The sequence below is a fragment of the Maniola jurtina genome, chromosome 13 (assembly GCF_905333055.1).
Source record: "Maniola jurtina chromosome 13, ilManJurt1.1, whole genome shotgun sequence".
Lineage (NCBI taxonomy): Eukaryota > Metazoa > Arthropoda > Insecta > Lepidoptera > Nymphalidae > Maniola > Maniola jurtina.
Window position 1 is genome coordinate 801,307 of NC_060041.1, and position 15,447 is coordinate 816,753.

The 15,447-nt window shown below is 38.6% G+C and overlaps 2 protein-coding genes across 10 annotated transcripts; both read left to right on the plus strand.

The window, feature by feature from the left end:
- Positions 1-394: 394 nt before the first annotated feature.
- Positions 395-3,099, plus strand: LOC123871343 (protein GUCD1). Of its 3 annotated transcripts, none has more exons than XM_045915101.1 (5): positions 395-648; positions 995-1,193; positions 1,319-1,385; positions 2,061-2,248; positions 2,901-3,099. In XM_045915101.1, exons 1-5 carry the CDS (start codon positions 639-641, stop codon positions 3,073-3,075), a joined length of 639 nt encoding a protein of 212 aa, XP_045771057.1. In that variant the 5' UTR covers positions 395-638; the 3' UTR covers positions 3,076-3,099. The 3 variants fall into 3 exon arrangements, with proteins under 3 accessions (XP_045771057.1, XP_045771056.1, XP_045771058.1); XM_045915100.1 differs by having other exon boundaries at positions 435-644; XM_045915102.1 differs by having other exon boundaries at positions 633-712.
- Positions 3,100-6,934: 3,835 nt separating this feature from the next.
- On the plus strand, positions 6,935-14,539 carry LOC123871342 (poxin-like). 7 transcript variants are annotated; one of them, XM_045915097.1, is made up of 6 exons: positions 8,362-8,474; positions 10,401-10,404; positions 12,122-12,269; positions 12,565-12,678; positions 13,021-13,212; positions 13,936-14,539. In XM_045915097.1, exons 3-6 carry the CDS (start codon positions 12,126-12,128, stop codon positions 14,206-14,208), a joined length of 723 nt encoding a protein of 240 aa, XP_045771053.1. In that variant the 5' UTR covers positions 8,362-8,474; positions 10,401-10,404; positions 12,122-12,125; the 3' UTR covers positions 14,209-14,539. The 7 variants fall into 7 exon arrangements, with proteins under 7 accessions (XP_045771051.1, XP_045771048.1, XP_045771050.1 ...); XM_045915095.1 differs by lacking the exons at positions 8,362-8,474; positions 10,401-10,404 and adding an exon at positions 6,935-7,031 and having other exon boundaries at positions 12,117-12,269; XM_045915092.1 differs by lacking the exon at positions 10,401-10,404 and having other exon boundaries at positions 8,359-8,510; positions 12,117-12,269.
- The last annotated feature ends 908 nt before the right edge of the window (positions 14,540-15,447 follow it).

Genomic DNA, 15,447 nt, shown 5'->3' on the forward strand with positions numbered 1-15,447 from the left:
ACTCTTCCTAATACATGGTGTTTTTTTTATTCTATTCTTTTCTAGCTGTCTTGAGCCTAGTTATTCCCTTTAAAAAATATTAAATTAACATTGGGTAGTTATAGAAAAATACAGCTACCATGCAGTCCGATTTTATCCCCAAATCACCCTAAAATTCTGTCGACATGAAAAACACCCTAAGCCGTTCGTAATTATTAGTTGTTTCGCCCTATCAGTGCAAAATCTCTAAAAGTAGAAACACTGAATTTGACAAACAAAAAAAATTTCAAAGTCAAACGTCTCATCAGCCGTCCATGTCAAAATTAGTTTTCATAGACTTGATAGAGTTGTTTTTTTCATAGAGATATATGTTTTTTTTTTTGTATTCAAATAGTGCCGCGAAATTAAAGCTACTTTATCGTTTATTAATTTGTAAAACTTTTTAATGATGAGCTTAGGAATGTTTAAGTGAACAACATCATATTATCATGATAAAATTGATGATATTGTTGTTATATGAAACCACAGCAACATGCTTTCTGAACTGGATATCGATTGATAAAATTGATATGATAAAATTGATAAGGATTACCATGACAAACGATTAGTTTGGAGTGGCTTGTTTAGACGCTACAAACGAATAAATACTATGTCAGCAAATGAAAGCAAGTACATATAGTTAAATTATTTTCACTGCATCATTATCTACCAATTTCGTTACCAACTACCAGTGGTAAATTATTTTGACGATTCAAAAGCACTTGTAAAAGTTTATTTGAATGAAAATATATTTCAATCGAAGAACTTATTAATTAATCCTTAAAAAAATAACTTAGGTGCCTACAATCGGTAAAAGGTCTTGCAGCCTTACTCCTTACTAGGATAGGATAAGTACCTAGGTCGTATGGTGTAAAACCATTTAGATTCACTGGATCACATTTAAAAAAACTATCCTTCCAAATTCAAACAATTTACTTATTTGCCTGATTAATAAAAATGTTTTTTTAAATCTTAGGGGCCAGTAATAGTTACGTAAATCACAACATTTCCCACATCCGACAACGGTTCAACTGGGATTGTGGAATAGCTTGCGTCCTCATGCTGCTGTCTGAGCAGCAGAGGAAGGAATTCATAGAAGGGTTCTCGCGAATATGCCTAGAAGAGGGCTTCGGACATGCCACTTGGACGATAGACCTCTGTTACTTGCTGAAGAGGTAATTACTCTGTAGTTCTTCAAGTTATTCAAGTTAAGGTATGCTTGTCTTGTGAGGTATTCACATATTCAGTATGCAATCCCACGCATTCAGCTGTTTCTTCCAGTGATTCATTTTAATTCTAGGTTCGGCATTAAGCATCGCATGTACACTACGAGACAAGCAGCAAACAATAGAGCCCGTAGTGACGAGGTTAGTTGGATTTTTGCTGTGTTTGGCAAGTAAGGCACGGAGAACTGTTTTCAGTCTAACTATAGGTACCTACTTCCACTTTTAATATGTCCACCTTTAAGTCAAGAATGAGTTGACAAGTTCTAGGCAAGCGCGCAATCTTAAGCTTGCTAACAGGTCTGATTGCAGCTAAGCGCTAGTCTAAAAATTGAAAAAAAACGCGTTCGGGAAAACAGCCCCACAAGCAAACGCTGAAGTTGGCCAACTGCCTTATTGAGCATACTCGGGTAAGTATGCAGGTTTCCACATGATCTTTTCCTTCACCATTAAAGCAAGTGACATTTTAATTGCTTAAAACGCACATAACTCCGAAATGTTAGAGGTGTGTGCCCGGGATCGAACACCCGACCTTTTACTGCCTTCTTTCTATCACCGTTTTTAACATCTATTATTATGATTATTGGCCCTTGAATCCTTGAAACCATATTTGGTAAATGGTGAATCAGACTGTTTGCGTTAACTGCTGGACTTTCCCAAGAGCGCGCCACCACACACGATCCTCCGCCTTCCTCATCCAGCCACTTCCCGCTATCTTCTTAAGCTCATCGGAGGTTGTCCCACACTGCGCTTGCTGATTCGCGGTCTCCACTCCACGAACAGAAACCATATTCACCAATTATTACCATTTAAATATAGGTAGCCAATCGTGTACGGAACCGATTCAGAAACGCGTCACACAATGGTATCACGGTGGTGGACGGCGTTCTCTCCACGGAGCAAGTGATCACTCACGTGGTCTCCACCGGACCAGCTATCGTCCTCGTGGACGCTGCTCTGCTGTCCTGCGACCTGTGCAAACACAACAAACTCACGTCTGAATTTAGGTATGTATTTATCATGAAATTTATTTTTGTCAGGAAAAAGAAGGCGCATAATTCGTGACTATCACTGCAATCTCAAATGTTTACATTTATATTTTTTTCTCATACCCTTAATAAAAGTATGTAATCACGAGACTACACAAGCAAAGCGAGCGTATTTTTCTACTAAGTTGGTACTAACTACGTACTTAAACCTCATTAAAAAGGATTTTTTTTTTTTTTTTATTGCAAGATTCATCGTGTCGTAGTTGCATCAACTAGGGATAATGCGTCATGATTTTTCTTCATGGCTACAACACGTGTTCGTATTCGTAACATGTCACCAAAGCAACGACAAAGTACGAGCGATGCAAGTGCAATTTTTTTATATAATGCCCAGGGAAGAGCATTTTCGTGTTCAATATAGCACCACACCCATGCAATGATTCGCTAACACAGTGTCTAAACACTGAATGATAGCCATAGAGCTCATTTGACATTGTTTGGTTCTAAATTGCTGCTTCACTAGGTGATATTCAAATAAATATTCGTAGAGAACCTTCAATGGATTAAAGATAAATGTCAAATGGCTCAGTGGCTACCATTCAGTGTTAGACATTGAGTTAACGAATCAGTAGGCCCGCTAATAATTACAAATCATTTCATTCGTTCCCAGGCGAATATTCGGCGGTAGCTACCGCGGCCACTACATCCTGGTCGTGGACTGGGCGGGCGGCAGGCTGCGGTACCACAACCCCGCTCGCGCTCACCCGCTCTGCGCCACCACGCGCAAAAATTTGCGCGTCGCCAGAACACCGCCGCATACTGACTGCGATGTTATACTCGTATAAAACCAATATAAATAAATTATTCAATTCTAGTGCTTACGCCTTGTTTTATTTTCATCATAATAAAACTACATGCAAAAATAAATTACAGGGTTATCGATTTTGAACACCCCTGATTAACCTACCTAATTCCCCATCCGGCATCCACAGATTTGGTTTTTAGACAACATTCCATTTTCCATTTTATTGTAGTCTATGGCTGTCAGGCGCGCCAATTTATAGGTATTAAAATTTTTGACAAACATTGAGAATCGTTTGGAACCACGCTTAAATTTTTTAGGATTTCAATTTGTCTGTATTTTTATTTAACTCATATAGAGACGTATATTATCAAGCTAACAATATAATAAATGAAGGACAGATTGATTAAATTACGCAATTCAGTGCTGCCAACATAACAACTAATGAACGCAGAACATAGAACGCAGAGGACTTCCAACAAACGCTCCTCTATGCACCGGGGATCCCGGTATATGACGTCAAAAACTGTTTGAATAATTCGACTCTGTAAAGTTGCTTGTACTGTTGCACGTGAGCTTACAATCAGGCAAAATAAAAAAATAGGGTTGTGTAAACATGTTTGTATTACTAATTATTATATATTTTTTCGTAAACAGTAATTTTGTAACGTTGTTTTCATCATGTTATGCTTGTCTTCTTAACTGATTCAAAAATTATTATGAAACTTAATTTTTTAGTTTAGCTAAAGTAGAGAACGTAGTTGAATGACTTTAAAGCAAGGTTTATAATTTTTTCATCAATATAGGCACCTATCTATATTTTGGTTTCCCTCAGAAATCGCGGAAACCTTCCCGGAGAAACGCGTAACGACCCGATTTGCCTGGCGTTTTGGACTTTCTATTTAAAGGGAGTTTTTCACTTGTATCATGACTTCACTTTCAGTCCGCGGTAGCAAGTTTCTATGGGCCGCGTATAGTGTAGTAGTTACGCATTTCAGCTTGAAGCTATTTGTAATTTATCTTTAAAAAAAAATAGGTTACTTATGTTACTTACCAAACCAAAAGCCGCCTTAAAAAACTATTATTTAATAAACTATTATTTATTAATTATTAAAATAATTTATTTTATCCCAATAAAGCATGCGTGCATGACTTAACAATTTATTAATTACTTCTGGTCACAAGTAGGTATTTTGCGTATATTTTATAGATAGCTTTATATCTTCAGAGTTTGCTGAGCTCATTTTTAAATCGTCTGACTCTGTTGGTTCGGGTATTTTTTATTTGTACCAGAAAGTTGTAACAATCAAGACAAAAAGAAAGAAAAAGTGGATAGGGAAGCATTTATCTCTACAAGAGATCTCTAACAGTGACCCTTGGTATTGCGAAAGGTTGTAAAGGGAGTAGGGTCGGGATTAGTAATCTAAGCCAAATAGTAAGAGCTACTAATACATTTTTTACACGACTGCGAGGTGGCATGTACTATGTAAGTTTCTTTATTCCACCATAGCTTCTAAATACCGGGACAGATTCGAATGTACGAGTATTTGGTATCGTTAGAGCTGCTACATCATCCCGAGTGACACCTATAAGTTTTTTGAAAAAAAAAAAAACAGTAGGCATGGCAGGGCAGTCCTGTTTTTAATTTTTTTGACATTCTATATTTGAATTACTTCTCTTGAAAATCTGATGTTTGTGTTTAGTAAGAACATTTTGTTAGGTAGCCGCCTACTTTTTGCCAGATGTGCCAGACATAGGTTCTTCAAGAAAATAGGTAGTCCTTTTTCCAACAGTACGATAAAGTTTGTATTTTTTTAATTTTATTCTAACAGAAGGGGGTGAAAGCGAATAGGAGGCCGACTTTTAAACTACTAGGCCTATACAGGAGGTTCGGAATTGGATTCCGGAATACTTATTTTTGGCAGTGTGTTTTAATGGTGAAAGAAAACATTGTGAGGAAACCTGAATGCCATTCTACCCATCTTGAGCTTGAGATATCCATAATATTCTCAAAAGCGTGTAAAGTCTGACAATTCACATTTAACCAGCATGGTGGACTATGGCCTAAACCCTTCTCATTCTAAAAGCAGATAAGTGCTCAGTGGTGGATCGGTTATGGATTGAGATGTGATGAAGGTGATTCACTGCAGTGTTATGGTGTGTTGCAAACAATTTGAAACGCCAGCGCGACGATCGCGCTTTCTTCCATCCCTCACTCTCATTACTCATAGTCTGATGGGACGGCAATCTGACACGATCGGAGAGAGACAGGTGTAGGACCAAACGTGCTCTCCGAGAACCCACCATCTTCTCAACTCCGCGCTACTACTGGGAATTTCTCGACAGAAAAACTTCATATAGCTTTTGGCCAGATTCGGAATTCGAACCGGGATCCATAATCTATAGTCAAATAAACTAGCCACTATACTAAAGCAGATAAATATTTATTATTATTATTATTAAATGCGAATGTATGTCTGTCTGTCTGCTAGCTTTTTCCGGTCCAATAGTTTAAACGATTTTGATGGGTACAAAGTTGCTTACATCCCGGGCAAGGACTAGGCTACTTTTTATGGTGGAAAATCAAAGAGTTTCCACGGCATTCCTGAAGGTCCATCAGTTTAACCGATTTACATTAGTACAGAGGTACATCGCGTCCCGGAAATTGACATAGGCGACTTTTTATTCAGGAACAGCTAAATGTTCCCACGGGATTTTAAAATAACCTTAACCCACACAGACGAAGTCGTTGGTCCACTGCTTTATCTCTCTCTGGTTATGTCGGATTGCCGTCCCATCTGATTAAAGGAATGAGAGAATACATAGTGTAGCTGTTGACAATTTCTTTAGCGCTATAGTGAGCGCTGTGGTCTTACAAGAAGATGGGTTTGGGGGCAATTTGAAAATCTATTCTGAATTAAGCAGGTGTTGGTGTTTGTGTTTAGGCTCATTGATTTGGTCTCCATAATAAAAACCTATGGAGTAAAAATGTGGTCTCAGGAACTCAGCCCTATAATTAAACGTAGTAGGTGGAGGTACGATCACAGTTTGTACTCGTTGCAAAATCGATGACTAGTTAGTATTTACTTTGGAATCATTGGAACCGCGTATGTGCTATTCACCAGCTAAAGGAGATATTTTTTTATAATTTTAAATAACATTACTCTAAAAGCTCGAACTATGGTAAATCCTATCCAATAAAACCCATGCTTTAGATTTTTTTTAGAGAATATTAGCCATGCTAATCATGACTACTACTCCCCTTTCCCCTCTAATTAAGCGTAAAGCTTGTGCCAGGAGTGGGTACGACAATAATGCAATGGGTGGGGTTTGGACCGCCGACCTTTCGGAATACAGTCCGCTCCTCAACCGTTGGGCTATTGAGGCTCTTGATTGATTTGACTAGATTGTAAGATAACTATGCCACGTCAAAATCGGTTTGCAAAAGGTTTACAGTCGAAATCCTAATTCTGTCATGTTTGATAGGTTACATTTACATAGCAATACAATTGTAATTAATTCTGTGATCTTTTTGACAGTAAAACGATGTCGCTAAGTATCGACAGTTTACGGATAGATGACTTTCGGCCGTTAGTGATTTAAATAGATGAATGAGAAAATGTCATATTTTAATACATAGGTAGGAACAACTCAAGTGCAAACATTGACTTATTATTTGTTCTTAGTTCCCATTGCCTTCAAGCGTTTTAAGCAAAGTACATAACTTCCATAAGAATAAAATAAAAATTAGACATCCACGGTAACAACCCTACTTCAATTATTTTCAAAATCATCTCGCTCTTAGGCCTATTGTACCTCTCTCGGCCTCAAGCAAAGCAAAGGTCTCCTTATAATAGAAGAGAAAGAGAAAAAAAATCAAGAGTATGTACGTAGATAAATTCTAACGGAAGTATTAAGTTTCCTCAATCAGTTCAATTTTAGTTTTTGTGAAGACCGGTATTACAATCTGTGTTATTTAGCACCACAGATAATAATTAGGTAGGCATAATTTTTTTTAATTTCTTTTTTTACAATAATAGATGAGCAACTTTATTTTTGCGTCGTGGCCGCGTGGTGGAAATTATGTGAATAATGATTTTTAAAATAAATAAATCATGAATAAAATATTACTAGGTATACCTAAGTAATTTTATTTTGTTTAAAAAGATAGACCAGTATTTAAGTACCTACTTCTGCGTTATTAGGTAAGTACTTTTAAATCTATCTAAGTTTTATTTTTTAATAACCTACCTATCCATTAAAATACCTAACTTTCGACAGCCAAATTACCTAACTCAAAAAAAATCTGCACCCATTTTCTTGTATGAACCACAGGGGAATTCCCGAACCAATATATTGCAATTTTTTTTTAAATTATGGCAATTCTGTACCTAAAAAATAAAATCTTTTAATATTAATCACAGTATACCTACTCAATTTTTTTTAAACAAGTAATTGAGTATTAGTTCAAATTAATTTAGAACTTTTTAAAGTAAATTGAAATATGCTCCCCATCTAATGATATTCCATCCATAGACATTTTATTCCATCTAGGTACTTAGGTAGGTATAGATTATACCCTGGATTAACATGTCATAGGCTAATTTTTATACCGGAAAATCAATGAGAGGGTTTTTAAGAACTTATATCCACTTGAACGAAGTCGCGGACATCAGCTAGAACATAATGGTTAATAAAGTTGGTTTTTTTTTTTTGTTTTTTTTTATTTTACAATTTTTTCATAAACTAAGCTGTAAACTGAAACTTAGTTTAGGTACTGTTACAAAGACGTGCACACATAATTTTTCAGGGGAATACCCTGAAAAACGGATCTTTTTATGTAAAAACTAGATGGTGCCCGGGACTTCGTCCGCGTGGATTTAGGTTTTCAAAAATCCCGTTGGGAACTTTTTGATTTTCCGGAATAAAAGTACCCTGTCACTCTCCAGGTCTTTAACTAGGCATATTAACCAATGTAAAACATTTTTTGTATTGGTTAATACGTGATTACATCGATCCGTTGCGATGTGATTGAAGGACAAAACAATCAAACACACTCTCGCATTTATAATAGGGGTAGTGATTGAATACCACAAACCGTGTTGAATAGTACCTATTTATTTTCTTAAACCGATTAAAATGATAAAGTGCGTGTCTGAAGTCTGAATTTAGCATAACGTTTTACGAATATAACCTAAGTTTATCTTCCAAACTTCCACTCCACTCGGCGGGTGAGCGTTGCGCCGTACGCAGTTTCAGGTAATATCGCGAGGAAAGGTGTACTTACCTACCTATGTTGTCAGTGATAACAGTTATCAGTTACGCTGCAGGTTTAAGTAGTTTTAATTTGTATCCATTTTGGTGTTTGCCTTTATACATTGTACTTACTTAATTTAGGAATAATAAGTAAGTTAGTTGTTTCACGGTTTAAAAAGGTGAGAAGTTCTTCTATAAGTACAGAAAAAATTAACTTAGTAGGTAAGTTTTAGTGGTAGTTTGGGTTCAATGAAAGTAGACACTTCTAGACTCTAGTATATGTGTGGTTTGGCAGATTTCCATTAAAAAAGCCTGTCAAGTGCGAGTCGGACTCGCACACGCATGGTTCCGTACCTTCAATAATATACCTACACGTACCTAACACTTTTATGTAAGTAGAACACTGAGAGTTAATGTGATTTATTAAATAATTTTTTTCGTGAACACATTATTTTTTTTGATGCAGTCACATGCATCGTGCAGGTACTGGTGAAAATTCAGAAAGTAATAATACAGATTTTCACAAATGTTAAAAATACTTAAATATAAAAATTATAAAACAAAAATACACATTTTAATTTTTTTTGTGATGTAACCACTCACGGTTTTTGGATTTTTTACTTGTGCTATTAGACCTAGTTACCTACCTGTCAAATTTCTTGATGCTAGGTCAACGAGAAGTAGCTACCCTATCAGTTTTTTTGACAAATACGACAGATGGACAGACGGACAGACAACAAAGTGATTCTATAAGGGTTCCTTTTGAAGTGCGGAACCCTAATAAGTAGGATTAAACTTAAAAGATATACGGGTTTAAAGATTTGTGTAAATCTTGAGTCTATCTTTTGAAACTAAATATTCTAACGGAAATCTAACAAACCACAGACAAAAATATAGGTAATTTGGTACGCGACGTTTGAGGGCACTACAAGGTGCTAAAAACGGGACTTCGTCTGTGGTGGGGTTTGCTGGCGCGCGTGCGGTGGTGCTTTTTTTGGAGTCTTTTTTTTGTTAGAAGTGGCCGGTTTTCGTGTTCTGCTGGTGTTTACTGTTTATTGGTGGTGGAACTGACTGGGAAGCGCTCTAAAGGGGCGCCGCGTGTATGTCGGCGGGCGCCGGCACAAACGAAGTCCATACTCTACTATATAGTTTCCCTAACTTGTAAATAACTACAAACTTGACATTGGCTAATCAGTGTAAAGCCAGACGAGAGAGAAAAAAAAAGGTGCTACAAACAAAATCGAATCTCCCACTTAGAGACCCGCGTCGGCTTCGCACGGGTAGCTTATTACAATTTCGTCGGGATCTCATTTTTTTTTGTAAATAAAATGCCTAGAGCCTATGTCACTCAGGAATGATAGTTTTCTACTGGTGAAAGAATTTCCAAAATCGGTTCAGTGGTTCCAGAGATTACTTCCTACAAACAAACATACAAACTCTACCTCTTTATAATATTATATTACTATAGGTTTTAGAGTAGTTACAATACTACCACGTTTATAAGTATTTAGCACCATGAACGTTTTAGCCATAGATACTTAGGAGTTTTAGCACGTGATTTTTTTTTTGGGATTTATTTATAGTAAGATATTCGCAAGTGATTAATAATAATTGATTGATTATCCATTGAAATGCTCATGTGACTAAAATGATAGATAGATATTTAACCGATAATAATTTTTTTATCCATTTATTGTAATACATAGATAGCTGTACTACTGTTTGTTTCCAAAATAAAATATAAGTAAGTACGAATTGCGAGAAAAGATATCTACCACTATTGAGACCTACCGTCACCTACCTCCGATTTATTAAGTACTTACCTAGGTACCTACCTACTTAAGTACTATGGGTACTGCATATTATGGGTCGTACTGGAACGCTACCGCGCTAATTTGAAATACTTACTGTTCATCCAAACGAGCTGCTAATAGAGAAGAAACCGCACGTCATTGGTCGCAGATAACGGAAGTAGGGCACGTTCACGTTGTTTTTTTTGACGTGACAACGTCTTATAATTCGATAGAGCCGGCTGCATGCACGAAAAAATATGACTCATGCGGCGTTACCTCGCTCTGAGGTGTTCCATGTAAGGCTTGAAGTGCAAGCGAGAGCGCGGAACGAGCGACAAAGAAGCACAATCGGCCTTTGTTGTCACGTTCAACTATCGTCAGTAAACCGACTTTACAGACAACCAATTTTTTTTTTCGTAATATAGAATTCTTGGTATCCTGGAAAATCAATGAGTTCCCGCATGAATTAATACCTATATCCATTCACGTGGACGAAGACGCGGGTATAATAAATACAGTGGGTAGATGCCAAATTCGCCTGTGGTTGTACACCCCACACGGCTCCCTTAAGAGTCGGTGCGGCGCCTTTGATACATTTACGGTACGTGCCGAGCGGTGCGAAGCAATGACGTCCGTTTGTAAGCGAACAGACTATAGCCTAGATAGCGCGTGGAACAATACCTGAGCGAGCTTGCACTTGCATCGTAGTAGGTGACGCGACTATTTTTTTAATTTTTTTTTTAAATCCTTTATTTAAAGGCTTTTCATTTATGGACTATATTTTAACTGCCTAGAACTAAGACGTACTAAATACCTACCTCAGTATAAAAACACAACACGTCACGTCTTGACAAGATTTATGCTTACACTAGAGATAAACGCGAGAATATTCAATTCGCACCATTATGTTTATTACCATACGATTAGTCAACAAAGACTGAAAGAGGCGACGTCACGCGTTGTAGGAATCTCTTACGTAGATTTTTATTTAAATGTATAGTTATTAGTTGCTACTTACTATCATAGTGTGGACATTGTGTACTGGCTATTACCTATATTTAGTAAGTTGACAAAATTCCATACCTACAGAAAGTAATTTGAAAGTTAAAATAGTACTTATGTACATCCTACCTAACTAGTTAATTAAATCATATTTAGTTTCACTTTCATAATATGATATCCGAGATATAATAATCAACTATCTAGGTACCTATTACTGTTCACGGGATATAGCTCGACAGATGACAGACAGACAGACGGATAGACAGCGGAGGCTTAATAATACCTTGGTAACAGGGTTCTGTTGGCAATTGGCACCTTTCGAGTAAGAACGGATCCCTATAAAATACGTAGGTAACGTGAAATCCTGGTTCCAACTCCTCAATTCTGATGCTGCAGAGGTCTGGCAGGTAACCCAAACCGTGAGGACCCGGAATCTGAATTAATATTGTAGGTAAAAAACTGTTTATACTAAAATAAATTATTTGTTAATCTATTGTTTATCTGTAACTGTTGTATAATTTAGTAAAATATCGGGCTCTTATCAGTACCCACCTATAGTAGCTTGGTTAATAACAAAATAACACGAAATTCATAAGACATACATGTAAATAAATGTTAAATGTAATAATATTAAGCTGTAATTATTTATATATAGTACCTAATTATTTTATTTTACTAGTCAGCGAATCGCGATTACATCTATAATAATGTATTATTAACTATACTTATATGTTTTATTTCATTATGACAGGATATTACCGAATAAGCTGACGATACAAAATGGAAAAATATTTTTGTGTAGATTTTTATATAATAGATTTTTATTCAAATAGACTTTTACAAGTGCTTTTGAATCGTCAAATAATTTACCACTGATTCGGAATGCCCTTCCTACCGACAAGAACCAGCAAGAAACTCGGCGGTTGCTCTTTTTAACTCTTCAATTTACAATAATATTCCATACTATACAAGCAATTGTAGCCCCACGCATAGCTGGAGCGAGTCAAATCCAGGCTTTTTTACTTTGTTGCAGCTGTTCGCTATGTCAAAACGGACGGTCGTGAATGAGGAGTACAAGGGTCTGGTGGAGGCGTTCCAGATCCCGGCGGAACTGCATGAGCGGGACGGCAAGAGGTTCGCCAGCATGGGCTCCGTTCTGCCCATACACTGCGCCACGCCGGACCAGGTGAGGACTACCAGATTCCTGGTCATCGTTAGTCGATCGACGTCAACTGACGACTTTGTTGTAAGCGTCTTCTACGATCAGTACGAGTTGTGAACTTATACTGAAGCAGGTGTCTTATATGTAAGGTGACGTTCAAACGACTCTTTTTTCAAGGAGAGCTTCCTGGCTATTTAATGTTTTTAAAGAAAATAATCCTCGAGAATATGCTAACTATGAACTGGGAGTGTCAGAATGACGTTAGGACCTAAACTTGCCACAGGATACATCGTTAGCATGCATTTTGTTTTATTTCTAGTTGGCGGAGAGAGCACAAACAACCCACCACTATTGCGACGTATTCACAGACGATTTGCTTGCGCCACTCGGCGAATTGGCCTACGTGCGCCTCGACGAAAATGTGGCCGAAAAGGTAAACGAAAGTAATAGTCCCTAATCCTAATAATATTTTTTTGGAGAATGTGCTCAGGAATTTTACAACTTTGCTCCTCTTTTACCGTTCTATCACAGGACAGCGAAAAACCGTGAACACCTGGATCTGTGACTGAATAGTGAATGAATGAAGAAATGGAAAGATTTCTATTTCAGATTTTCACTTTCTAGATCTTTCTAGATCTATCTAAATAGGCCTTCTGGTCTGTTACGAGTAGGTACCACTTCCACTTGGCATCTACAAGCAATCATATAGACCTTCCGGGTAGGTATACCTATAGCAGTTCTTTTTTTCACAAAAACATCCATTTACCATAATCAGGTGTTCCTGAATCGCAGCAAGCGGATCCTGCTGATATCCAGCGACGGCAGGCTGGCTCAGTGGCGGTGCGCGCCCACCTTCGAATCAGCCAACCGCTACATTGCCGGCGCGCCTATCGTCAACAAGGACGGCGCGCTGGTGTCCGTGGTCACCGCGCGTCGGGGCAACCACTACGCCGTATCGGCTTTTGAGGTAAGCCTTTTTCCGTGCCGATTGCCCCTGGGGTAGATATGTTCTGGAGTAGATCTTCTTGTTAGTCGTATACTTCATAACAAGGTTTCTGTGCTCGGCATTTTTCATTGCGACTGTAAGTGGAAGCGACTTGACTTGGTCAGACCAGTAACTGGGAGATTGCCTTAAGACTATAACTTCATAAATGTTACGCGGTAGGCGTCAGTCAATCTAACCGAAGTACTAACTAAGAATTTTCTGATAAGACGTAGCTGGAGTGGATACCGCAAGAAAATTGGTAGACTAACAAAAGCGACCGACACAGCTCAAAGGATTAGCAGGCTAAATGGCAGAGGGCAGGTCATGTCTGTAGCAAAACCAATGGCCCATGGGGCAGATGTATTCTGGAGTGAAGACCGCGTACCGATAAGCGCATTGTAGCACGACCTCCACCGTACTGAACCGTAGATTTTTCACTTCCCACGTTGTAGGAAAGATCGTTAGTCGACGTTAGCTTCTTCTTCGTCGTAACACTCTTGGCAGAGCGTTACGACGAAGTCGTCATCACGAAGCAACGTCTTTGAGGGCAGATGTTATGCGCCTCACGAGCATTCGCCACTTCTCCCTGCTGGCCGATAGTCTGATACACTCGTGTACGGCACGTGTGATTGCTTACTGCGATGGAAAGTGAAGGTATTTGTCACCAACTGTAGGTACATCATTAGTTTTCATTCTATATTTCAGGGCGATGGAGGTTACTTCGCAACCACCAAATCTTGGGATGTCGTAGACCAGGAACAAGGCAAATTTTTCTACGGCGACAGAAACTTCTCCACGCGCGAGGAGTTGAAGGAATATATCAAGGCACTTCCACCAGTCAATGTCACCCCCGAGGCACAACCAAAACCTGTTTTGCTAAGGGGGAAGACCCCCAGGATTGCTTTGGTTACGGAGGACGGAAACCAGCTCTCACATCACTATCTATGTGGGGTGTTGACTGACGTTGAGTATTTGTAAACTAAGAGAAGTTCAGTTTTAGGGTACAAATGTTGTATTTCACGAAGACCGTTTGGTTTTGTTTGTTTGAGTGCACACGGACACATATACTTAGTTATAGTGTGCGTAACGCTCAGTTTCGACGCAACGCGGTTTTCGTTGCGCACACAAATGCGTTAACGCTTATCGGTACACTCAATACTACAGCCAAGGCTGAGTCGGTCGTCGTCAAATAAAACATCTTTATTAGTACAAACATTTTGTTTATCACTACGGAAATTTAGTTTGACACATGTATAGTGCGCGACAGGTTGGAATTACAACCGGGTTGGTGACGCCCCGCACATCAGCACAGCCCCTTTTTTTTTGTTGACGCTGGGGAATGCATTTACGCATCCCCCTCCCCCCCGAAGCTAGCCAGCCAGCCGTAAGGCAGCCAGCCAGCTGAGGGAGGGTTTGTGGGACTCGCCGGCCGAGAGGCGACCGGAATACCCACTAAACCCCAGCGGCGCTACTGCGCGTCGCCTGGCGACTGGGTCACGGGAACGCCGAAGCAAACAACCGCGACCCGGCCAAGCGACGTCTGCCGAGGCAGACTCTCCACCGGGGACCTACTCGCGAGGCCCCCCCACCGCACGTCCGGGCCGCACCAACGCAGTGCGTCCTTCGACCCTGGGACCCAACGGGCGACATCTGCAGACCGACCGCCCGGAGCTGCCGACATCAGCACAGCCCCTGCGCTTACCCGCTGCGGGTGACGATGACAGTGCGGGTGTGCGGGACGTCCTCCCGCCTCATACCTCGATTGCCATATCAACCTGTCGCGCATTATAAATATCTAGGTTTTTTTCATTATTATAATATTATTATTTTTATGCATGAATTTGATCGATTTAAGATTTTTTTAATAAATAATTATTTTTTATGTTTTAATAATATTTACTCAGCCCTTAATTAGTTTCATAATTTGTACATATTGCGTTTTTGCTAAAATTTACAGGAATTGATAATAATACTTTGTACAGAATGTAGAATTTTAAAAACGTTTTTCAAATATAAAAAATATTGAACATTATTTTATAATTTAATCCAGACTTGAGAAGTAGAGTTCAGGTTTTAAAATTAAGGTTAATTTTAAATCTTGAGTTCTGAATCGAAAATTGGGATTAAATAACATATTAATATTTAACAATAAATTCCTATTTTTGTTCATCTTTTTGACATGGTTTTTTTTTTCAAAATAAGTAATTATCTCTTTTC